General features: G+C 59.0%; 1 protein-coding gene across 1 annotated transcript in view; it reads right to left on the bottom strand.

Annotated features, from left to right (window-relative positions):
* The window catches only part of SLC7A5 (solute carrier family 7 member 5), a 32,940-nt gene extending 16,211 nt beyond the window's left edge, over positions 1–16,729 (bottom strand). The window contains exons 1-2 of the mRNA XM_082368726.1: positions 16,080–16,729; positions 2,202–2,327 (exon numbers count right to left, since the gene is read on the bottom strand). Coding sequence (XP_082224852.1) covers positions 2,202–2,327; positions 16,080–16,611 — 658 coding nt within the window. The 5' untranslated portion in view covers positions 16,612–16,729. The remainder of the gene's footprint in view (positions 1–2,201; positions 2,328–16,079) is intronic.
* Positions 16,730–24,730: the final 8,001 nt, after the last annotated feature.

Genomic DNA, 24,730 nt, shown 5'->3' with positions numbered 1-24,730 from the left:
AAAAGCGGGCACGAAGTGCCCTCTGCCCACCGTTGTCAATCAGCCCTGGTCCTTGGGGCTCCCCTCCACACCACGCGCTGGGCCTGCTTCTCTGTGGCCGCCCGTGGCCAAGCCTCCCCCACCCACACTTCGTGGCCACTGGGATCTGAAAGGCCGGCCTGATTTCAGTGCCCCCCTCCTGAGAAGGCTGGGGGGAAATCCAGAGGCCTCGCGTGGTGCCAGGCCCCGCATGCATGACTCCCCCGGCCTCGGGGCCACCTGAGCCCCTCCCGGGCCCTGCAGAGCCAGCCCCGGTCACACCAACTCTGAGCCTTCATCCAGCCGGCCCTCTGGCCCTCAGAAGGGCCCTCCTGCTCAGGGACGAGCCCTGCCTGCCCACCTGCGAGTCTCCTGCGCACGTGTCTGATGTCCGCACACCAGACACAGCGCGAGCCCTAGACGGCAGGGCCGAGTCCTCAACTGGGTCTCAGCACAGAGCCACACCCGGGGCCTCAGAAAGTTCTGGTGAAGGAGGACAGGAAGCTGGGCAGGCCTGCCCACGAGTCTCACTGGCGACGAGGACGAGGCCACAGAGGCCTGGAACCTGGACCTGCCGGGCCCCACGCCCCAGCCCCTTCTGCAGCCCCCAGGCCCCTCTGGGCGCCAGACAGGCCAGGCGGGGCCAGGCACTGGTAAAGGACAGAGACGGCGCGTGGGCCGGTCTGTGAGATGCGGGTCATGTCCCCCAGATGCATCGTGGCTCGTGGCCAATCTGGGCACCATCACGCTGAGCCCCTGCCAGAGGGGTCCCGGCCCTTCTGCCAACATTCAGCATGGGATCCTTGGGGCAGCCGCCCAAGGGGGAAGTCAGGCGACTCTCGTGGCGAAAGGGTTGTTTTCACAAAGTGTCCTCTACAAGGGAGGGCATCCATCTGAGAGGGAAACCAGCGGACAGGAATTTTGCAGACACTGCTGCAGTGCCTCCCAGGTTCAGAAAGGAATGGCTTTGGGGGAGGACGTTTTCGATGGCAATAGAATTATAAACACGTTATGTATTCAAGCTGAACAAAGGCTCTTTGCTATCCCTGCTGAAATTTGTTTTTACAAAACTCCGGTCCCCCTACATTCTTCATCAGCCTGTATCTAATCACACCAGCCAAGCAAAACCTTCACCAGCAAGTCCTCTTCAAACGACATTGACGTGCTTCCCAGCTAGACTGTCTGGTGGGTGCAGGATGGATTTTTCCTCCTACCCACTGGTTTCCACCTATAAGCTCTCCATGGCAGGGGGTCCCTCAGCTCCCTTAGTGCTCCCGTCAGCACTCCTGGTACCCAGAACCCATCCCGGCCAGCGTCCTCCAGACAAAGTCTTGTCTTTAGGAAGATGCTGGAACCTGAGATCCCAGGAAGCCAGGCGACACAGAGGCTGGTCTCCCCGCTCCCTGACACACGGGGCTACGGGGGTGGAGGTGGTGTTACTCTGTGTCCTTACGGTGACCTCAGCCCCTACGAGACCACAGATCTGTGGCAGCCACGCAGAGGGCTACCGTGGCCTGCCATCCAGCCGTCCTGGAGAAGCCAGTACCTCCGTTCACCAAAAGACACCCCCGAGAATGTTCCCGACAGCATCCCTCTCAGTAGCCAGAAACGGGGAGACTCCACCCGCCCACAGCATAAACTTGGCGGCACACTCACGAGAATGTGGCCCAGCAGGAAGACACACTGCCACCAAACGCCGCTGCGTCAGCGCCCATCATGGGAGGGGTCGGCATGGCGGCCAGCCATCCACAGGGCATGGGGACCCTGCTGGGGGCTGGGGGCACGTTCCCGTGTGGAAGATCCGGCGGCACTGGCAACAGCACCTCTCGGCTGTGCTCCTAATGCAGCAGGCACATCGCCAAGCTCTCCCCACGAACCACCGCCCACCCCGGTCACCACCATGCCCGCCCCGTGCAGGCAGGACAGCGGCCTCTGCGTGGCAGACCCATTTCTCCCGCTGCTCTGGGACGGACGACCTGCCGGGTGATGTTCAGCCCGCCTAACTCAGCGTCAGTGCTTCTCCTGGGACCGCGTGACGCGCCGACTCCAGCGACACCCGTTAGCTAAGGCGGTGGATCTGGGGTCAGGCGCTCAGAGATGGGGACCCCTCCCCCTCCCCGCACACCCCCCAGGCTCAGCAGGGCCTCCCGGGACAGCCGGGAAACCCCAGGGGCTGCACTCACCCTTCCCGATCTGGATGAAGCCGAGTAGGATGATCAAGGCCAGCGCCAGGAGTTTGGCCGCGGCGAAGGCGTCCTGGACACGGGTGGCGGCCTTCACGCTGTAACAGTTGACGGTCGTGAGCAGTACTGTGGAGACAGGGGCAGCGAGTGAGTCCCGCGGAAACGCGGGCAGAGGGGCCGGCGGGGAGAACCCCAGCCCCGAAGTCACAGGCTGAGAGAGAGCTGTGGGCCCAGGTGCCCCCCAGGCTGCCAAAAAGGCCTTTTTGTCCTAATGAATGAATTTCAACACCCCACCGCCACCTGAGTCCCTCCCGCAGGAGCCCTCGAGGAGGGCGCTGCGCTCAGAGCAGGTTGAACGCACAAGCTGCCATCTCGGTGGGGGGGGGTGCTCAGTCACCTTGCTGCTCCCACCTGAAACTTTAGCACAAGTGTCAGGCTCTCCCACAGGCACCCTAACTTCTCAAGGTGGGAACCCTCTCTTCAGAGGGTCCTCGTAGGATCCCACAGGGACACAGGGGGCGCAGCGTCAGCCTGACAAGCTCGGCGGGGGGGGGGGTCCACGGGGGCTGAAGGAGATGCACAGCCCAGGGTCCCAGTGGTGAGAAGAGCAAACAAGCACCAGCTCTGCGGCTGGTGTCACAGCAGATACTAAAGACCCAAACTCCACGCCAGTCACCACTAAGGCGGGGGGGGACACGGGGGGGCAGCTAAGCCAGGCTCCCCAAATGCGCCGACATACGCAGGCCCCGCCTGGGACCCCAGGGAGACCCCTCCACGTCCTGAGCAGAGGTAGAGGCAGCGCTTAGTGTTCAGGGACCTCGCGAGCAGCCACTCTGCAAACTCACCACAAAACAAAATTAGATTAAAACAAAGGCAACTAACCAACACTCCACACCCGTGCCTTCCTACTCTGAGTCCTACCTCTCCGCCGAGTCCCACGTGGAAACACGCACGCCGTGAGGCCAGCGCTCCGGTGCCCACGCCACTGCTGACGCCAGCTACCCAGGGAGATGGCCGGGGCACAAGTGGGGCCTTTTATTCTCGGCAGGCTGGCGGTCAAACATTAACCAGCACAGCCTGCACCCAAGGGAAGGGCGTCTGTCCACCATGCCCCGCACACACTGGCTTTTCCCAAGGGCTGCGGTGGGTGAGAAAGTCTGCACCCGGCTTCTGCTCCAGACAGAACCAACCCCGGGCTGGCAGATGCCACGTGGCTTCTTCCCAGCTGAATCAATTACATGTACTTTTACAATGTGAGAGAAAGGCCGCAAAGAAATAAATCCAGGCTAATTAACTACATGAGACCTGACAGTTCAGGTGTAAGAAAAACAGGAAATGGCCCCCTGAGCTGTGGATAGGACAGCTGGCCCACACTGCACCCCGCCCACGCTTATCTCTTCCGGAAATTAACTGATACCCAAATACCACCCTCCCCTGTCACTTTCTCTTTGTTGCTCTAAGCCTGGCTGATGCAGCAGCTGACCAAGACTGTTTGCTATGCCCTCAGAAAGTTCAGGTTGAAAACTGTTTCAAAACCCGTTGCTTTTGGCTGCTACTCCTAAACTGAAACCCTCAGATGTTCCCAGACCAGACATGAAGGCAAAGAGCTGTCACAAATGGACCTGGACCTGGAGTGGCCCTCACTCGTGGGGACCCTGGCCGAGTCCGCGCCTGTCAGAGGCTCGTGGTAAAATGAGCTGCCTCAGGGTGGTGGGGCTTACACGAGGCCGTGAGAACGTGGGGACAAAGTATCCATGTCACAGCACTGAAGCCATCTCCAGCAGCAGGAGCTGAGCCCGGGCTCAGGTGAGGGGGCCGACGTGTGCAAGGGACAAACAGCACCAGTGACCTTCACCGTGTGGCCCTGGGGTGGACACACTCTCAGTCCAGGCCCTCGGGACCAACGCGGAGACAGCTGTCCCGTATTAAGTGCGTCAGCACTGCCATTCCCAGCACAGAAGAGGAAACAGAGGCTCAGAGAGGACCCCTGTACATGGTGCTAGGGGCAGACCCAGATCTCTGAGGCCCGTCTGATCTCCCACCGCCAGGGCGGGGGCGGGGGCATCCAGGCTGCTGCGACCTGCCACGTGGCTGGGACCCAGGGTGAGGGGGCCTTGGAGGGCAACCCAGGTTTTTTCCCACCACCGGCCCCAGGGAGCCTGTGCACAGTAAGGCGGGGAGGGGGCTTTTCTGGGACAGTCGCACATTATGGGGAATGTGACAGCCCTGAGGCCTTCCTTTCCGGATGCGCCAAGAGGCTGACAGATTGCATCACACCCCTCCATTCATACCGGGCAGGAAGTGGGGAGAGCCGTGGCCAAGCCACACACGGGGAGGTGGCTCTTCCCGCCGCCAGCCCCGCCCAGCTGCCTTCACTGCCACCGCTGCACGACTCACCTGGTTTGACTCACCCCATTTGGGGTCTGCACTCCCAGGGGAGCAGGGGCACCTCTCCCCACCTCACAGATAAGGGCTCGGAGGATCCAGTAAGGGGGTGTGGCTGGCCCAGAGCCCCAGCCCCAGGGCTGTCCCACGGCGGTGGTCACTGGGGGCGGGACGGACCGAGGCCCAGGGCCCCTCCTCTACCGCCCCAAGGGCCTCCCCTTCAGGAACACAGGGTGCCACCCTGCCTGTGCGGAGCGGAGCCCCCCCGGCAGGCGTCCGAGCCCCTGTGGACAGAGGGTATTGCTCCACGAGCTCAGCTCCGTGTCAGAGAGTGGACGGGCGAGGCCGGGCTGGCCGTCTGCAGTAGGGAGGGGAACGGGCTGGATCCCAGAACAAAGCGGACTTTGTAATATTCACTTCTTTTATAGAAGGAAGAACTGAAACATATGTTGAAACTTTAATGTCCACTGACTTCACCTGATGAGTAAACAAACGCTTTATTAACCTCCCTAGCGTCCTTTCTAAAAAACTCTGAAATGAAGTAGAATCTGAAGTAAATAAGGGGATTCACTAGGACCCGTGTCTCTTAGCCTTAAGGAAAGCAGTGCTGGGAGGCTGGATTCGCCTCTCGGCTACACTGGTTTTAGGCCCCATCACCCGGACAAGGTGCCTGACTCTTCAGAGCCTCAGCTTCCACACCCGCGGGATGGAGGGGGGTGACAGGGACACAAGACGCTCCGGGTGTCACACAAGGGCCTGCTGCGTGGCAGGGGGAGGGCAGTCTACCCCAGGGCACCCGCAGGCGGGCTGCTGAGTGAGGCCAGCACACTGGCGGGAGGTCACCCCACTGGCAGCCGGCCCCGTCGGGGTTCCCCGTGCCAGCACCCCCCAGATAAGCACCCCGCAACAGCTGGGGCTGGGGAGATAGAGCCCGGCGGCCTCCGGAGAGGAGCGGCAGCGGGCTGCGGGCAGAAGGCGGGCGCAGGCGGGGCCTGGCGGCTGGTCCCACAGGCCAAGCGGGAAGCCCGCCCTTCAGGGCTGTGCCTGTCCTGCCCTCGTCCTGCTGTGACACGGCCACCCGGCTGGCCTGCAGGGGCGCCCCAGCTCAACCTCGCAAGTGAGCCAGGGGCCCCGGGGCTGTGCTGGAGGGCCCGCCACCCTCTGCAAAGTCACCGTCCCTCTGCCAACGGACCCACGAACTCGCACTCACACCCTGGTCCACCCCCCCCACCCCAGGGGCTCCACCTGTACCCTACCCTCGTGTCCGAGGCAGCAGGAAGTGCTGCCCAGTGGGGGAGGGAGAACCCCTTGGCTGGCCTCCTGGGCTGCTCTCACCCCGTGGCCCTGGGGACAGCTGGTCACACTTAGAGCCGGGCCATGAGCGCCAACTCCAGCTGCGGCCTGGCCGACCAGGTGGCTTGAGTTCAGAGTCCTGTCTGCAGACCACAAGGGCCACACGTGCCCAGGGGGCCACCCGGGCCGAGGACAGGGGCTGGCCCACGGGCTCGGGGACGCACGGCAGCTCCCCCATCTGTTATTTCTCAGGACCCCCTTGGGTAGCGCCTCCGGGACCCTCCCAGACCCTGAGCACAGGGTGGCCGGCGGGAAACTGGCACTGCTCCGCCCACCAGCGTATGGGTGCCACCAGCCTCCGGGAGGGCGCTTATCTGAGCAGCTCCCAAAGGCTCCCGCCCAGCCTCGCCTGGCGTGACCTCTCACCCCGGCCTGACCGACCGGTTATCTCACTCTCCAGGCCCCAGGGTCCACCTCCCGATGGTAACTCTTCACACATAGGCTGCTGTCAGCTGTCAGCCGCTGCGAGCCAGCCTCCCAGCCCCCGGTACACGCTGCGCAGCCGGCTGGCTGGCTCACTCACAAGGGAGGGCTTGAAATGCAAGGGGGCCTGTTTTCATTTAAAAACACCAAAACAAAACAAAACAGAATACAAAAAACACACCCAAATCTTAGTTCCCCGAACCTGCACCCCCTGCATTGGAAGCACGGAGTCTTAACCACTGGACCACCAGGGAAGCCCCTCTGCTCAATATTCTGTAACAACCTAAACGGGAAAAGCATTTGAAAAAGAATAGATACGTGTATGTGTATAACTGAATCACTTTGCTGTACACCTGAAACTAACACAACATTGTTAATCAACTATACTCGAAAATAAAATAAAAAATTTTTAAAGTTAAAAACAAAAAACAAAAAAAACCACACACCCAAATCCATTTCCCTCTCTGACAGAGGGTAACACCCTGATGGGATTTATCAGGCCCAGTGACCAGGGCTGTCCCTGGATTTTGTGCATGCCGGTAACAAAATCTTCAACAATCCTGGCAACAAGGGCAAAGTATGAGCACCTGCCGCATGCTCTCCATCACTCAGTGCCCTCGGCACTCCCGGGGGTCCCCTCACCCTCACCCCCTCCGCTGACTCGAGGACAAACACACCAGACAAGGTCATGACCGAGGCCAACAGAACCATCTGAAACCAAAGCATCCGGGGAATGGCTGGCCCCCCACTCGTCAGAAAACCCATCTACTGTCCCCACGTCTCTGATGGGGTCGCAGCCGTGGACCCTCCCTCGTCCCTGGCCCAGTGTCTGTAGGGACCGTCCCCCCAGGATGGAAAGGGGAGTGCAGGTATCACTTGGGTTTCATGCAGGGTCCACGGGTCAGAGCCCCAGAGCCTAGAACCTCACTACCAAGTGAGTCCTACTAAGCCGCCAGTGGCGTCCTCAAATGAGTCTCTGAAAAAGGTGCTTTCTGCACGTGGCTTTAGGACGCTTAATAAAAAGGGCCAATACTCGAGGCAAAGACAGTCTGAGGCCCAGCAGTAACTGCCACCCCACGCAGGTGAGAGGGGCCAAGACGCCAGGCAGAGGAGCACTGTTTTACCCGCAGCTCTGCTGGCCGGGCCCCGGCGGCCCCCGGGACAGGAGAGGAAGTGGCTGGCAGGCTGGGCGTGTTGCAGGAAGCCGGGCCAGCCGGTCTCTCGGGGCAGCAGCTGACCCCCGACTGAGGCCGGACGAGCCCTGGGCCCAGGCAGCCAGCCCACCCGCCGCCCGGAGCCTCCACCCGCCAAACGGCAGCACTCGCTGGGCACCTGGACCCGGAGCCCTGGCTGCAGGTGGGCCGAGGCTCCTCGACTGTGGCCAGTGAAACCCTGGGCTTGCGTGACCCAGGTGGCTGGGAGAGTGGCCAGCAGCGGGGGTGACCACCGACAAAGCATCCAGTCGCTCTGGCGTTCTTGTCCTGCCTTTACTCTACTGTCCAAATCCGCCCAGCACACGGGGACCCAGGGCTCACAGTGGGTGCTCGGTGCATCGGGCCCTCTGCTCTGGTCCTGGACACCCAGATATCCACTGGGCTTGAGGAGAGCCCCCTCCATCCCAGGCCTGGCCCCCAGGAAGGCCTGTGCCTCCCCCACCCAGCATCTTCCCTTCCTGCCCTAACTCTGCTGCCTCCTAATAACAGATAGGTCTCCCACCCCGGAGCGTATCAGAGTCCCTGAGGACCTCGTAAAACAGGTCCCCGCAACCCAGAGCACCTGACTGGGCAGGCCCGAGAACCTGCATTTCTGACGGTTCAGGGAGAACCAGTGGGTGACTTCACGACGTGTAATTCACCTTTACTGGCTCTAAGAGGGTGCACGCACAGGACCCAACTGTACCCCAAACATCTGAGAACGTCGACCTCGCTTCCAGGCGCGCTCAAAAACAGAGCCCACTCAGGGTGACAGTCCGGCTCCTGACCCACCCAGGACCCCACCACCGGCCACTCCAGATCGGAGCCTCCAGAGAGTCTGGAAAACTGAAAGAAAATGAAGGAATTCTCAGGGGCAGGGGCCGCTCAGGTGGGACCAAGGGCTCCAATTCCAGAGTCTGATCTCCACAGAGAGAGGCAGCGGCCGCAGGAGCAAACGGACGCGAAACCTCAGTCCAGCTGGGACGATGCCCCTCAAACACCCCAGCCCTTGTCGAGCCACTAATTTCCTGCAAAAAAGAATTGCTAACAGGCGGAGTCACATTTTCAAATGCGACCAGCCCTGGAACGTGTTTCACGTTTTCCATTTTTAACTGGGGCTGGGTGACGCCTGGCCACAGAGCTCCCCCTGCTTGGTGGTGGGGGTCTCAGCACATATCAGGAACAGGGCTGACACTTCATGTCAAAACACACCAGGACTTCCCTGGTGGCGCAGTGGTTGGGAGTCTGCCTGCCAAGGCAGGGGACACGGGTTCGATCCCTAGCCTGGGAAGATCCCACATGCCACGGAGCAACTAAGCCCGTGAGCCACGACTACTGAGCCTGCGCTCTAGAGCCCGCGAGCCACAACTACTGAGCCCGCGTGCCACAACTCCTGGGAGCCCACATGCCTAGAGCCCGTGCTCCTCAACAAGAGAAGCCACCGCAGTGAGAAGCCCGCGCACCGCAACGAAGAGTAGCTCCTGCACAGCAACACATCCAAAACAAAAATAAATTAAAAATAATAATAATAAACAAAACACACCAGAAAAAAGCAGATTCAGTCCACTCTGAGATCTGCTGACACCCAAGCCCTGAGGTTAGCAGAAACCCCGCAAGTCTCACTTTTTTGGGTTCTTCTGAAGCAGAGCCCTGCAGAATACAGAGATTCCCAAAAGTCCCCCCGCCTCCAACCCCGGCCCCAAGGACAGCCAGGACCCATAGGAGGGAGCCCCCCTCCAAGTTGGCCCTGATTTCTAACATGCTGCGTGACCTTGGGCAGGTTACTCAGCGGGTCTGAGCCTCTGTTTCCTCATCAGCTAAACAGGAATAATGCTGCTGGCCCCACGGGTGCGTTTTAACATGCAGACACGCCGACTGGCACGCCTGCCGAGTGAAAACGAGCTGAGGATGGCCGAGGCTGTGTGTGCAGGGGGCTCCGCGGTTAGTCTCCATCCCTGGATCGCACGTCTGTGGTCTGGAATACCCCCCCCACCAAACCTGCTGCAGCACCTGAGGGTGAGAGGACACTGCAGCATCCACCCAGCCCCCTCATTTGCTAGTTGGGGTCAATGGAGCTCAGAGAGGTTGTCTGACTTGCCGGAAGTCACACAGTAGTAACCAGGGGAGTAGGGTGAGGACACCCAGGCCTCCTAAGTCCCACTCCCATGTTTTGGCCACTCGACTGGGGTCTTCAACCCTGGCTGCCCGTGACAGGCTCCACCCCCCGCTCCCCCAGCACACACTGTGTGCACTATTACAGACCTGGCTCTGCCTGTGAGGGCCGGGGCGTCAGTCCTCCCAACCACGTGGTCCAAGGTGCAGCCAGGGAAGAGACCCACCAACCAGGGCAAGTCCCACAGGGCCCCACCCACCACGAACACATGTCTACTGACACCCTTGGAGGGGAGGGGACGGCTGGGTGCGGGGCACAGAAGCAGGCTGTCTCGGTGGTGGGGGGGCCTGGCAGGGCTGACTTCAGAACCCTACGACCCTGGACAACAGCCCGGGCTGAGAGTCCCTCCCCACACGGCCAGAGGGCAAGCCCTGGTCACCTGGGATGAGGCCAGACGTGGATCCTCGACGACCCTCTGTGCCTCAGCAGGTGAGCCGGCCCCCCAACCCCCCGACCCAGGAATAAGTGCTCATAACCGGACTCTGGTGACCTTCCCTCCCCGCCCAGACCCCTGAACTCGGCTCCTCAGCCCGAGCTGTCAGCCCCTCCTGGAACAGGCCGCCTGGGGAATCTTCTCTCCCCACGCCCCTCCCGGCTGCCCTCACCCCACCCCCGCCTTGTCCTTTCCCTCAGCTCTGAAGGGGTCTGACACGACGGCTGGTAACACGCGGTTGCTGCTGTGTGGGGTGCCCAGCCAGGGTCCCTCCACCTGCCGCTGTGCCAGGCTCACCTGCTCTGTCGTGCTGCGTTCCTGGACAGTCCCTCCAACACCAGACCCTTGCCGTGATGGGCCGGCAAATCACACACCCTCTGCAGGCACAACGTGACCGCCCCGCCCTCCTCCAGGCTCTGACACACGGGCCCCGAGAGGCCCAGCACCCAGGCCCCGGGTCACGCAGCCGGAGAGACGGAGCCAGGGCCCTCGCAGGCCTTCCAGCTGACTCAGGCTGACAGGGCGCCCTAGAAAGGGACCAGGTGAGGACACAGCCCTGCAGCCAGCGTCCATGCCGAGGGCTGAATGCCGTACCGGCCTTGGGCAGCCCACGTGGACAGGGACAAATCGCTGGGTGGCCACGGGGTTACAGTGGGCCACGGGCCCACGTCTCTGGGCAGAGGCCTCGGTTCTGTACTGGCTCTGCTCGGGGCGACTCACAGACATCAGGCTGCCAGCCAGCAGCCAAGGTCAGGGTGACTCAGAGGGCAGATTGGGTTCCCAGTGTTCTCCAGATTGGTGCTGGAGGCTTCAGGAGCAGGCACACCCCCCGGGGGAGGGTGGCGCCGCCCAGAGAATGCCCCTGCCTGAAGGCAGGTCTGGACGGACAGGCCTGGGGGTAAAACCACACCCCTCCCTCCGGCTGCCCGGTCAGCCCACCCTCCCAAGCAAGAATTCAGGATCCTGCCAGCACTGAGGAAAGAGCCGGGTGGGGAACTCCTGCCAGGATGTACATGGGCCCCCAGCCATGGAGCCAAGAAGCTGCTGGACTGGGCAGTGGTCCTGCTGGGGGGAGAGGACAGCGCAAAGCCCGTTGGTGGGGACAGGTGTGCTCTGGGCAGCTCCCCCAGCCACTCATCCAGACCAGGGCCCCGGAAGGTCACCCTGACTGACTGGGGGTGTGGAATCACGTGCCCCCCGGCCCCCGGCACCTGCTGTGAACCACCGAAGGAGAGGACCGGAACTGGAGGCCAGCGTGGGCACAGGACAGGGCCCATGGCCCCTGGCGCAGCTGTCAGCTACCCTGCCCTGGAAGCCGGTCTGCAAAGTTCTGAGAGGAAGAGGGAGGTTTTTCTAGATGGCTCCCTATAAGGGGTCTGACTCCCCACAGCGCGGGGGCAGTGCCCCCCGGAGAGCCCAGGGCACACACACACCTCAGACCCACTAGCGTGCGCCCCTGACGACCGGGCGCCTGGACGTGGCGACCGACACTGTCCCGGACGCCTGATTCCTCAGCACGGACACGGCCGTGTCCCCACGCCAGATGACAGAGGCGGCTCCGGAGGAGAAGGCTGTAAAGTGGGGGTGATGACACTGATTTCCAAGGCTGGGCCATTTATGCCGTGACGGGGGCACCGCTCTCGGGGGGCGGGGGAGGCTCCCAACCCGGACGGGGCCCCGGGGCTCTGGGAAGCTCTCACCGCGAGTCTGGGGTGAACCAGCAGGGTGGACACCTCTGACCAGGGTCTGCACGTTCCACGGGATCATCAAAGGGGTCCGTGACCCAGGGGAAAAGGGTCAGCAATGCCCTCCCTCAGTCATGCGCTCTGTGAAGCACCCGCCACGCCCCGTGACCCGGGCGGGAGCGCTTTCATGTCTGGCCCAGGAAGTCGGATTTCAGGGCTAATTACCATGCTGTCGTCTACACTCAGCTCACAGCTCGCGATTCTGGGGTTGCCAGCTCCTTGGAAACACCCAGAAGCCTCTGCTTCACGTGGCGAGGGGCTCAGGCCGGGCGGCTGGCAGGCGTCCAGACACCCTGAGCCGGGCTCGGGCTGTGTGCCGGTCTCGCTGTGACAGGCCTGTGAGGCCCGGGGACACAGCGGTGGACATGCCAGGAGGGGGGCCACGCCAGGAAGCCTGGGGGAGAGGGTGTGCTGCCACACCCCACCCCCTTCGTCTCATGACCCCAACCGACCAACTTAGCCTGGGGCCAGCTGGCCACGGCTCACCCCAGCCACCAAACCCCTGCCTCATCTGCACCCTCCCTTGCGGGGGACAGCTGTGCCCCAGCCCTGGGCGGGACCGCCCCCCAGGCAGGGCCGCGGTGCCACCTGTGCGATGGGCAGCTCAGCTCGGCCCCAGACGGGGAGACGCTGGCCTTCCCTCCTCCTCTCTAATGCTCTCCTTCCTTCTTTCCACTAATAGAGGGGAGGAGAGCAGTTTGCAGGGTGGCTCAGAAGGTCAAGGGCGAACGCCAGAAGGAGGACACCGCTGAGAACAATCACAGCCACTGTGTGACTGGGGTCCCTGGGTGCCATGCTCGTTAGACATGCAGTGGCCGAGGGTCCTCACAAACACCCACCATGAACCCCCATGTCACAGACGCGGAAACTGAGGCTGGGAGGTCCTGCGAATTTCTCAAATCAGAACCCGGGTCTGTCCACGTGCAGAACGCAGGCTCTTTACCTGACACCAGCGGAAAACATCTCAGGTCACGGGTCCCCAGAGGAACGACAGCTGAGGACCCCCTGCCCCCACTCCACACAGGTTTGCCCGAGTAAGGGTGACACTGGGGGGCGGGGGCAGCTCACTCTAGGGGAGCCTTGGCAACCCGGTCTGTCCCCTGTGAGAAGGCAGGAAGGAAGTGCTTTCCAGGCCGCACCAAGGGCCACCAAGCTGGAAGGGGACGCAGCGTCCCACTCTTGGCCACCAGCAGACCTGCCAGGTTCTACAAGATGGATGGATGATGTGCATGACAACTAGGGGGTCCAGGTGGCCGTCCTCCCCAGTGGGAGAGGGAGAGAGAAGGGCGGGAGACCAGGTCCGCGGCCACTTCCCTGACACCTACGTGTCCTGGGCAGGAGTGACCACAACAACTCAGACAGGCCCCGATCCAGCAGAGGGAGATGGGAGCCTGTTCAGACCCCTTCTCCTAGGAGCTTCTCCACGAGATAAAGGACTCAGTTAGGTCGCAGCTGTTTCTGAACCACAATGGCTCCCAGGTACCTGCCCTGGGCAGCTCCTCTCTGTGTATGCCTCGTCCAGCCTCTCCAGATCCCACTGGACCCATCACAGACAGAGGCGGCCAGGAAGGCTAGAGAAATTGCAGACGAAAACCCGGCCAGGCGAGAACCTCACCTCTCCCGAGTGACTTCTGCCGCAAAGATAAAACCCAGTGTCACCGGAATCTCAAACAAACGCTACCAAGTTTTCGCTAAGTGATAAATAACCCGTGCAAACCTAGACTCACGCCAAACTCCCAGGGCCATCGGCAAGGAGTTACGGAGCTCGTGTCTCTCTCTCACCTTCATGACTCATTAAACACATGGAAACACCAGGGCCACGCCATGAAAGGGCCCCATTTTGTCAGACCTACCAGAAAAGGGACTCCTCCCCTCCCCCCATTTATACTGTCAGTGGGATCATTCTAAGCAACAAAGCTAACCTGAGTCGCAATAAGCAGAAAGGAGCTGTCCTGGGGCGAGACCAGGGCACAGGAAAGATCAACTAGCAAAACCGAGACGAACGTGGCTCCAGAACCCACGATACACTGTCCAAAGAGCAGGCCCTGGGGCCGTTCATGAAGCACCAGCGCGGGCTGCTGGGCCAGGGGTGCACGTGCCCCCTGCGGGGAGGGGCTCAGGAAGCACGCGATGCAGAAGGCCCTTTCTCCTCTCGAGGAGAGGTTCTAGAACCCAGCCTGTGTGCAATAATCGAACAACACTCAGAAACTTTCTGTGGCTTTTTGCTGCCTTCTCAGACAACCCGAAGAGCAGGCCCCCTCCCTGGATGGCCATAACCTTTCTCCGTGCCCATGAGAGCAGCCCGTGCCAGCGGCTCCGAGTTCCGCCAGCCTCGGACAGGCCCACGTCCCCCTCTAGACACAGCAGGCTCTAGACAAGTGCTCACTCCTGCAGACAACGTATCCCTTTTTGTTACTGAAAACCTCCTTTCCATCAGAAAAAGCAACACACACACACACACACACACACACGCACACACACAACACACTCACATGGGTGGTTCAGAGGAAAAGAGCTGAGAATGGCTGATGGACACATGAACAACGTCACCCTACCTCACACCAAAAGAGGTGCTGTTCATGTGACCCTCCACGCTGGTGACTGGAGTCCTGGTGAGGGTGTACCCACCACAGCCCCTCCAGAATCCATCCCGAGCCTTTACCTGCTTAAACCCAAAAGTTTAAGAAAGTAAGGGATCCATTTTCCAAGACTAGAAAGTGGGCCCTTTAAAGGCAGTATTATGTCATTACGTCCTGGGCCGAAACATTAAATAAAATCTAGCAATGATGAAAATCGCACAATTAAAATTCTTTAATTGAGGCTTTTCCTTACTCAGCCCAAAGCATCGTCTGAGAAGCCCACCAGAAGCCACAGGTTCCCCCGTCCTCAGGCAGATCGACTGTTGCTGTGACTATTCCTACATTTGGACCAAAGGTTTTTATAAGCGGAGATCCTCATCGCTGAGGCTCCCCCCCAAAGGCAAAACGCCCCCCTCCCCCAAAGTAGTTGCTCTGTCAGGGTCTCAGATCTCCTGGGGTCACCACTTCCCAGAGCGTGCCTCAGAGTTCTGAAAGCCCCTCAATACTACCACCACCACGCAGTGAGCTTAGGCAGGAAGCTGGTCCCCACGCTCCAGAATCCCAAGAGCAATCAGCATGTACTGCTGGTCAGAGCCCCTCCGAGGGATGATGGGCACAGTCCCCTGAGGCTTGGGGCTCGGACAGAAACCACAAACCAGCCCTGTTGGCTCTGCACTTCTGTGCACCGTCAAGATGCAGACAGAGCCTCAAATCAGGTGGCAGCTCTGAAAGCAGGACACTTCCATCTTGCCAGCCTCCTTAGATGTTTGCCAAGGGGTAGGAGTAAAACTGCAGCAGCCAAAAAGCAAAGAAAATTACGTGGCTTTTGGTACAAATGATTTTATTTTTTTCCTGAAATCCCACCAGAAAACAGCCCACCAAACGTACCAGGACCTCCTCCACCAACATACTGGGACCTTATCCACCAACATTTGGACTGTACCCAATGGCTGTATTTCAGCACAACTTGGGACCCCAAAGCCACCCGGCACACATTTAAGCCTCAGCCAAGCACCTCTCTTTTACAACTCACTAGACAACCTTCAGGGGACTCAACGCTGCTGCCTACACGAGCAGCTCACTCACTGCCCACACAGAACCTTCTTACTATTGCTTTTGTATGAGTCAGCCTTTCCTGATTAGCTGGTTTGAATGAGGTGTGGGTTTTTTATGGTATTTTCCTTTTTAAACTACAATTTCTCTCTTGATAAAGAGTAACCCTTTGGGAACTCAAATAGACAGGAAGTTGGCTTTTCAGGCACTCCACGTGGGTGCCTCGCAAGAAAGTAAGGAGATTGCTTCAGCTCCAAGGGCTCTGGATGGACTAAGTGGGAAGGTTAGTTCTGGCCAGAGGTTCTGGGCGGGGACCCTGCTGCCCGCAGAATTCCCAAGGCGGTGAGGAAGCGAATGAATGAAACGCACGTGGGTTCTGGGGCTAGTGCCCTCAGTCTAAAACTGCGGGGTCGGCCCGGGGCCGCGGGATGTGGGGATGGTCCAGGAGTGCGGGGAAGGGCCCGGGACGCGGGCGCGCGGCGACCTCGGCTCGGCGCCCCCCACCCCGTCCGCCCGCCGGGGTCCCGGGGCCGATACTCACGCACGCAGAGGCAGGCCACGAGCTTGGCGGCCTCCTCGGGCACCGGGCAGGTGGGGAAGAGCGGCTTGAGCAAGTAGGTGGCGAAGACGAGCGCCACGATGTACTGCGAGGAGGGCCGGATGATGAGCAGCTCGATCCAGAGCTTGAGAAAGGCGGGCAGCGAGCCGTAGACCTCGAGCATGTAGGCGTAGTCGCCGCCCGACTTGGTGATGGTGGTGCCGAGCTCTGCGTAGCAAAGCGCGCCCACGATGGAGAACACGCCGCACACGGCCCAAACCACCAGCGCCAGCCCCGGCGAGCCCGCCTCCTTGAGCACGCCGGTGGGCGTCACGAAGATGCCCGAGCCGATGATGGTGCCCACGATGATGGCCACGCCATTGAGCAGCGTGATGCTGCGCTTCAGGGTCACACCCTCGCCCTCCGCGCAGTCCGCGCGCCGCGCCGCCAGCATCCGCTCCCGCGCCTGCCGCTCCTCCTCCTCGGCCGCCGCGGGGGCCGCGGCCCCGCGCCGCTTCGGGCCCGAGCCCGCCATGCTGCCGCGCCGGCCGCGCAGGGCAGAGCCGGACAGGGCCGGTCACGGGGCGCTCGACTCCCAACGGCCAGAAGCCGCTTTGCCGGCGTGGCCGCTACGTTAACCGGCTCCGCGCTGCGCCTTTTATAGGACGCTGCCGGCCCCGCCCGCCAGGCCCCGCCCCCTGCCCGCGCCGCCTGCCCTGCCCTGCCCGCCGCCGTTTACTCGCCTGGCTGGGGTTCGGTCCCCGCCTCTGTTGAGAAGCACCGGCCGGCCCCGCCACGCGCACGTGGAGCGCGCGGTGTCCCGCGGAGCATGGCGGGCGGTCCGGACCCCACGTGGTTCCGGGGGATCCCAGCTCCGCCCCGCGCACGTGGAACGCTGGGCTCCTTGCTCTCCTAGCTAGCTCCCTCGTCGCCCCCGCCCCCCTCCCGCGGCGGCCCCGAGCGCGCACTGGGGGCCACGCTGCTCGTGTGGGAGCGGGCGGTGCAGCAGGGCCGACCTGGGGCCACAGCACAGGATGGATGGGATTTGGGGCGCCTTTGGGGCTCACAGAAGGCACACTTGTTCCGCTGGCGGGCGCCCAGCCCCGGGGTGGTAGGATCCGTCACCGTCTGCTCACCCTGGGGACTTGATAAGTATTAAGATGATCGGAACCACCTCTCCTGGGGGGGGGGGGGGGGTTAGAGGGCCTGAGGTCCTGAATCCCAGGCTGAAGGAGTGCGATCTCAGAGAAGAGGGAAGCGCTGAGGCCACATCGGAACTCATTCCTGGGCTCAGAAATTCTCATTTTATCCCAAGGGGAACCTCCTTGCCAAAGAGCAGCATTCGGGGGCTCACAGATTTGAGAGGTAGCAACACAGACTCTGGGAAACCAGGAATCTGCAGAAGCTCCGTTAAATTGACAAAATGGGGGTTCCCTGAAGGAGCACCGTGAGAACCCCCTCCCCCCAATCTACCTGGAAAATCCAAAGGCAGGCTGCAGGGTGAAGGGGCTTTAGACTTAAAGAACTCCAGGGGCTCCTGGATAGGAGGGGTGGCCAAGTAACTAGGGGTCAGAATGGGGAATGCAGGATGATCAGTCACCCCAGGCCTGGAAGCAGGAAAGAATCAGAACTACTACCTGATTAAGCTGACATGTGCACAGAATTTAGAATCCCATCGCAGGCAAGTTTAGCCAAGGCATGTCATTTGGACCTTCCACGTCCCCCCCAATCAACCCCCACTTAAGAGGCCAGCTCTTCATCTGCAGTGTTCCAACCAAATGAAATCTTGGCAGCTGGAAGGTCACACAACACAAATATTAGCTTGCAAGATGTCTAAGTTGGTGGCTTAGGGGGAATCAGAAATAATCTCTCTGCTCTTGTTCTTCCCACTGTCCTTTCCGAGGGTGCTGCTTGGCAGAGACCAGATGACCAAGGGCTGAGCAAACTTCCTGAGCCTTTATCAGGCGCTGTGCTGAGCCCTCCGCGTGCAAAGCCTTATCTAATAGAGGAGGTGCAGTTGTTTCTATGCACGAGGAAACTGAGGCTTAGCAGAGCAATGGAACTTGTCTGACCAGTACCCTGAACCTCCATGGTATACTTCTGGTCGTTCTGCCACCCCTCTTCTTGTGGTTTATTTACCACTAAGTACATCTCAGGATGTATTTTGCTTTCACGAGGATGGTAGTTATTTGGCAATGCTCTAAGGAGAGGTCCCAAACACCTCCACCCTGTATTCCTGCAGCTGACACCGGCAGGTGCCGGCCACTGCACCGGGCTCCAGGCAAGTGGCAGTGAGTACCTCCTCCAGACACAGAGAAGCAATCAATAATTGCACACAAGAGTGTAAAATTAACAACCGTGATAAGCCAAGGGCCCTAAGGGGCCAGAGAGCCGGTCGGAAGGAACCAGGACACTCCAATCCAGCTTTCCTAGAGTGAGAATTAACAAGGGAGGCGGAAGGAACGGAACATGCACATGGACTGTTGGTGCCTCCCATGGGGGCTCCTGGGAAGCTGCAGGAGACTTAATAGCTGGAAGGTGATAACACCGCAGGGGTGTCTCCACCATCCCACAGCAGAGACACCACCACTGTCGGTTTCTGCTTGGTTTTCATATGATACCGTACTAGATTTCCAAGGGCAAACTTGCTTTGAAATATATATATATATGTATATATACATACTTATACATGTGTGTATATGTATACGTACACGTATGTGTGTATCTCAGAATTCCCTGATGCAAGTTAAATGAAACAGTAAAACGCCTTACTGGAAATCTCTCTAAAATCTTAGCTAGGAGCACCATCTAGTGGTAGAATGACAAAGGAGCTTTTTGTCCGAGGCAGGTTCAATCCGCTCACTCTGCGGCACTCCTTCCAGTGCTAACCAGTAATTTCTTAAAAGTTGTGTCATTTATGACCCCTTTGGGGAAGCCTCTTTCTCCTGTTTGGAGGCTCAGCGGCTCTGGTTCCAATCTTGAGAGAGAGAAGCCCATCACAGGAAGGTAGGCTGGACGCTGGGCCAATGTAGGAGCTGCCTTGAAGCTTTTTCTGCACGCTCTCTGAACTGTGTTCTGTTACCTCCAAACCTTCAGTGATTTTTTTCAGATTCCTGATGGAAAAATGTGGGCTGCAGAAAACGGGGAGGGGGGTGGGGAAATGGGTGAAGGTGGACAAAAGGTACAAACTCTCAGTTATAAGGTGAGTAAGACCTGGGGGGTCTAATATGCAGCATGGGAACCATAGTTAATAACACTGTACTGTATATTTTGCTAAGAGATTAGATCTTAAAAGTTCTTATGACAAGAAAAAAAATTGTAGGTATGTGAGGTCATGGATGAGAACCGAACGTTTTGTGGCAATCATATAGCAATATAAACAAATATCAAATCATTATGTCATACATCTGAAACTAACGCAAGGTTATATGTCAGTAAAACTGGGGAAAAGGAGATGGGAGGGGAATTTCATGGCAGCAGTATAAACCACGGGCTTGAGAGTCAGACTGCCTGAGTTCCCACCTGGGCCCCGCTGCATACCAGCTGAAGGAACTTGGGCAAACCCTACCCCGCTCTGGGCCTCAGTTTCACTTTCTATACAATGGGAATAATAGTACCTACTACAAATGAACTAATATACGTAAAGCACTCAGATCAGTGTCTACCCCCCAAAAAAACAACTTGATAAATAGCAGCCCCTAGTAGTAGTAATAGTGTCTATAAAATGGCTGGAAAATTGAAGAAATTTACACCAAAATGGTAACAGCAGCCAGTGCAGAACTGCACTGACTCGCATCACGCAGAGGGGCTGGTGGCCCAGGCTCCAGAAGGAAGCTCTGGTGGGGTCAACCCAAGCCTTGGCTTCCACATCTGCAACACAGGGGGAAGTAATAGTACTTCTTTCTTACGTTGTTTGAGGTTTAAGTGAGACAAGGCGTGTGCAACCTCTCAGGCAGCGGCAGAGTAGAGAGTGAGCACACTGCCCTCCCCGACAGGGTGCGGTTGTACACGCCTAGGTTGACCTGTGTCATCCTTCTGTCTCGTTGGTGAAGAGGCAGAAAGTTGGGAAGTGGGTAAATAAGACAGTTCTTTGCATGCTGTTGCAATCTCGGCCTTCTTACCGCGCAAGGTCTGTGGTTTTGATCCCTCCGAAGAATCCAAGGGTGATGGCCTGAAGTATGTATAGTCCTATTAGGTCCTGGCTCTCCTTTTTTTTTTTTTTTTTAATTAATTTATTTAGTTTTGGCTGCGTTGTGTCTTCGTTGCGGTGCGTGGGCTTCTTATTGCCCTGGCTTCTCTTGTTGCGGAGCACAGGCTCTAGGCGTGCGGGCTCAGTAGCTGTGGCTCGCTGGCTCTAGAGCGCAGGCTCAGTAGTTGTGGCGCACGGGCTTAGTTGCTCCGCGGCATGTGGGATCTTCCCGGACCAGGGCTCGAACCCGTGTCCCCTGCATTGGCAGGCGGATTCTTAACCACTGCGCCACCAGGGAAGCCCCCTGGCTCTCCTTTTGAACTCATTCTTTTTCCCGGAAAAAAAAAATGTACCCGGTAAAACCTTCACTGATGTGGAAGCTTCCCCCGCTTCAGGTGGCTGCGATACTGTGTTTGTTCTCAGTCGTGTGGAACAAACGTTTGTGTTCTTTTCACACAGCAAGTGTCTTTTCTTCTTCTGGACATTTGTTTTTAAAGGCCGTGCTTTCATGGTGCCCGGCTGTTATTTCTTTTCCTGCCTGCGTGCTTGAAAAGGTGGGCCCGCCCATAGCAATCCCCAAAGTTCAGTTCTGTTTTCCGAGCAGGTGTGTGCATCGCCATCACATTGACTGCTGAGCCCGGACCAGGACTCGAAGATGTTTTATGTCATTTAATTATTGCATCAGCCATGGCTAGACCCCCGACTGTGGCTGGAGGGATAAGACAGGCAGTGAGTTCAGTGAGTGGTCAGCCCGGGCTCAGACCCACGGTGGGCCTTTAATCGCAGCTGCGATGCTATGGCCTCCCTCTCAGCCAACCAGGCCACCTGCCTTAGCTCGCTTTGTGGCTCCTGGCAGTTTCACTTCCCTCATTGGAAACCCCCCATCCTTGTGGACGGCAGGACACGTGACTTCCCTGCACAGGCTTTTCAGCTCCCTTCAGATGCTCAGCGAGGTCGCCCGATTTTCTGAAGTGCCTATGGTGGACATGGTGATTGACTCTGTAACTCTGGGTAGAACCAACGCCTGGGGATTTCTGAGAAATGGTAGAAGCAAAACTAGAGGTCTTAGGGCTAGATTTTCCACGGAGGGCTCCGTTAAGTAAAAACAAGAAAAATAAGAGTTTGCCTGGGTTTCGGGCTCCGGGCTCGTGACAGGCCGCTGTGAGGGTTCCGCCTTCCGCGGGCTTGGCCTCGTCCATGTGCTCAGGAAGCGGGCCCTGCTCGTTGACGATTCCGGAGGAGCGATACTGTAGTGGGAAGCGGGGCTTGAGAGTTCAGGCCTGCCCGTCAGTGGGTAGATGGGTGAACACATGTGGCCCACGCACACAAGGGACTGTCATTCAGCCATAAAGAGGGGGCAGCGACACACACCACGACATGGATGAACTGTGAAAACCCTATGCTCCGTGAAAGGGCTCGATGCATGGTAGCGTCTGGTTCCCTTTATACGAAACGTCCAGGAAAAGGTGAACCTGGAGAGACAGAAAGCACGTTAGTGGTTGCGGGGCTGGGGGAGAGGGATGGGGAGTGGGTGGTAGCAGGGACCACGTTTGGGGGATGAAATGTCTCGGAACTAGACAATGGTGAGGGTTGCACAGCAATGCGAATGCCCTGAACGCCACCGAATTGTCCACTTTAGAATGGTTGGTGGTTAACTTCATATTATGTGAATTTTTACCTAAAAAAAGCATGCAGGCCTACAGTCCGAGGCCCTGGGTTCAAATCCCGCCTCTGCCTCTGTGGCTAATGGGGCTCGGGGGAGGGACACCACTCAGCTTCCGGAGACTCCGTGGGAGGAGCAGGGTGAAGCCCCCGTTCCTGACAGAGCTGCAGCTGGTGGGCTGGTGTGAGGGTGCAGCCAGAAAGTGGGCCAGCGGACTGGCCAGCTGAGTGCCCAGATCCCACCCTCGACACTCCCAGCAGAGGCTGAGCTGGACCACGTGTCAGAGGAGACATGGAGAGAACGGTGGTTCCAGCGGCCCGGCCGTGACCATCCCGCGACGAGCGGCAGCCTCTTGTTAGGGCCTGGTCACTCGTGCAGGTCCTACCCCCATAGGTATGGGTGTGGGACTCAGGGTCCTCCTGGGCTTTACTCCAGACACCTGGGTTGACCAGCCAGAGGACTGCTTGCTGGACTTTGGTCTGAGTCTGATTTCTCCACGCGGATAAAATGCAATCAGCACCTCTGTTCTCGTCGTGCACCTCCCTGCGTGGGCTCGTTTGGGAAGCACTGCTGCCCTATCCCACTGTTACCGGTTAAAGTGTGTCCCCCCAAAGCAGGATGCTGAAGTCCTAACCCCACAGCCTCAGAATGTGACCTCCTTTGGAAATAGGGCTGCTGCAGCTACAATGAGTTGAGATGGGGTCATCGTGGAGCGGGGTGGCCCCCAACCCAGGATGGCTGGTGCCCCCATAAGAAACGGCCATAGGAAGACAGACACCCAGGCCCGGTGGAGGGCAGAGGTTGGGCAGATGTGGCCAAAAGCCAAGGCCACCGATGACACCAGAGCTGGAAGAGGCAGGAAGGACCCTCCCCTGCAGGCTGTAGGGGGAGCTCGGTCCTGACGCCGGACTTCAGGCCTCCAGACCCTGGGAGGATAGATTTCAGATGTTTAAAGCCCCCAGTTTGTGGAACGTTGTCTTGGTGGCCCCAACCCACTCTGTGAGATGTTACAAAAGGTGGAAATCTTTCCACGTGTGGGCCCCGCCTTGGACCTCACTGTTCCGTGACTCCGTGCCAGGTGCGGGGAGGGCCCGCCTGGCCAGTACACAGCACCCCCCCGAGTCTCTCCCTTAACCCCTGCATCCCTGCGCCGCCAGCTCCGCGGAGAGCCCGGCCTTTCCCGAGTGAGGTGAGGTGAGGCGGACGCAGAGCCAGCAGCAGCTGCCCTGGAGAACCAGCTTGTGTCTGGGAGGAGGGAGAGCAGGTGGGATGCTGTCCTGCCAGGAGCCCCACGGGGGTCCCGCAGATGCTGATGTGAGCCTGCAGGTCCTCAGGACCCAGGGTCCCTCCCTCCTCAGAATGGCCACCTCCGGGAGGGACATTTGGAGTGAAGGGTGGGGGGATGAGGTGGCTTAGAGCGCTCAGCCAGCTGCTGGTGACCAGCTCGGGCGGGCGAGGACTGGGTCTCGCCCAGGGGCTCCGGCATGATCTGTTCTGACCCCGTCCCTAGTTCCATCCCGAGTGGACACAGTGATGGGAAGCTCTCAGCTGTCTCTGCCCCCCACGCCCATGCGGCTGGACAGCTCCCTCAGGCCCCGGGATGAGACCCTGCTCCCTGCGCCCGACCGCCGAGCAGTCCATTTTGGGGGCGTCACACGTGTCACCCCGAAGCAGCCTGGGCTCCCATGCAGCCCACGGGGCTGCCCTGCTGGCCGAGGGTCTGAGAATCTTCCCCCACTCAGCATACGCCTCTGCTTTACCACATTTTGCCCCTTTAGTTTCCAGAAATGAGTGGGAAATGGAAAAACAAAAAGGCTAAGGCTAAAAATGTAGCTCTCACAACTTAAAATGACCAAAGAAAGTCAGAACTGCAGGTAGTGGGAGGTCTTTAGCCTTGATCAGCTTTCTCCATGCGTTCCTGAGAGCTTCTCTGCCCCCGGCCTTCCAGGTCAGCCGAGGGCAACTCTGTCCTCCAAGCTGTTTGCACCAAACCCCTTGGCCTTATCCTGACACCCCACTTTCTCTCTCACCCCCAGCCAGTATGGCTGGAAATCACAATGCAACTGTGTCCCACATCCAACACTTCTCACCACTGCTGCCGGCTGGGTTCTGCCTAGGGTTTGCCCGTCACCCCGCGTCTCTCCAATGTGAGAATCTGACTGAGACATACCCCTGTCCTGCAGCTGTCCTCACACCCCTCGGAGCAAAGCTCCCACCTGCATGTGACCCACAGGCCCACTCTGGATGTGGCTCCTCTGAGCAGGTCTCTGACCTCTTCTCCTGCCACTTTGCCCCTCGAGCACTTCATCCCAACCACGCGGGTCTCTCTGCCGCTCCTGAACCTTCCAGAACCATCCCTACTGTCTGCACGGCCCACCCCCTCACCTCCTGCAAGTCTTTGCTCAGAGGTTAACTCCTCAGTGAGGCCCACCTTGACTGGTCACTTGGCTCCCTGCCCACACTTTGCTTTTTCTGGAGCCCCGCTCACCTGTAGCTTATCTCCCACTTGCTTGCTACACCTGCCGTCTCTGGACCATCTCCCCTGCTGATGTGGACATCACGGGGCCCAGGGCCTGAGCTGCTTTGTTGTTTCGGTCACTGATTTGCCCCAGTTGTCTTGCACACTAACCGGTACACGCTGGCAGGAGGTGTTCGATAAACAGTGATGTCAAATTGGAGTGAAGCTGTGTGTTTCATTATGAAATTATGAAACAAACCAAAGACTATGGCAAGTGGAGCCTGAGTGTCATGCCTGTTTTTGATGTCCACACCTTTGATTTGTGTTTATGTGTTCAGGGACCT

This window comes from Balaenoptera borealis (genome assembly GCF_965194805.1).
Source record: "Balaenoptera borealis genome assembly, chromosome: 19".
NCBI classification, from domain to species: Eukaryota; Metazoa; Chordata; class Mammalia; order Artiodactyla; family Balaenopteridae; genus Balaenoptera; species Balaenoptera borealis.
Note: the sequence above shows the minus strand (reverse complement) of the source record. Positions and strands in the feature narration are given on the sequence as shown.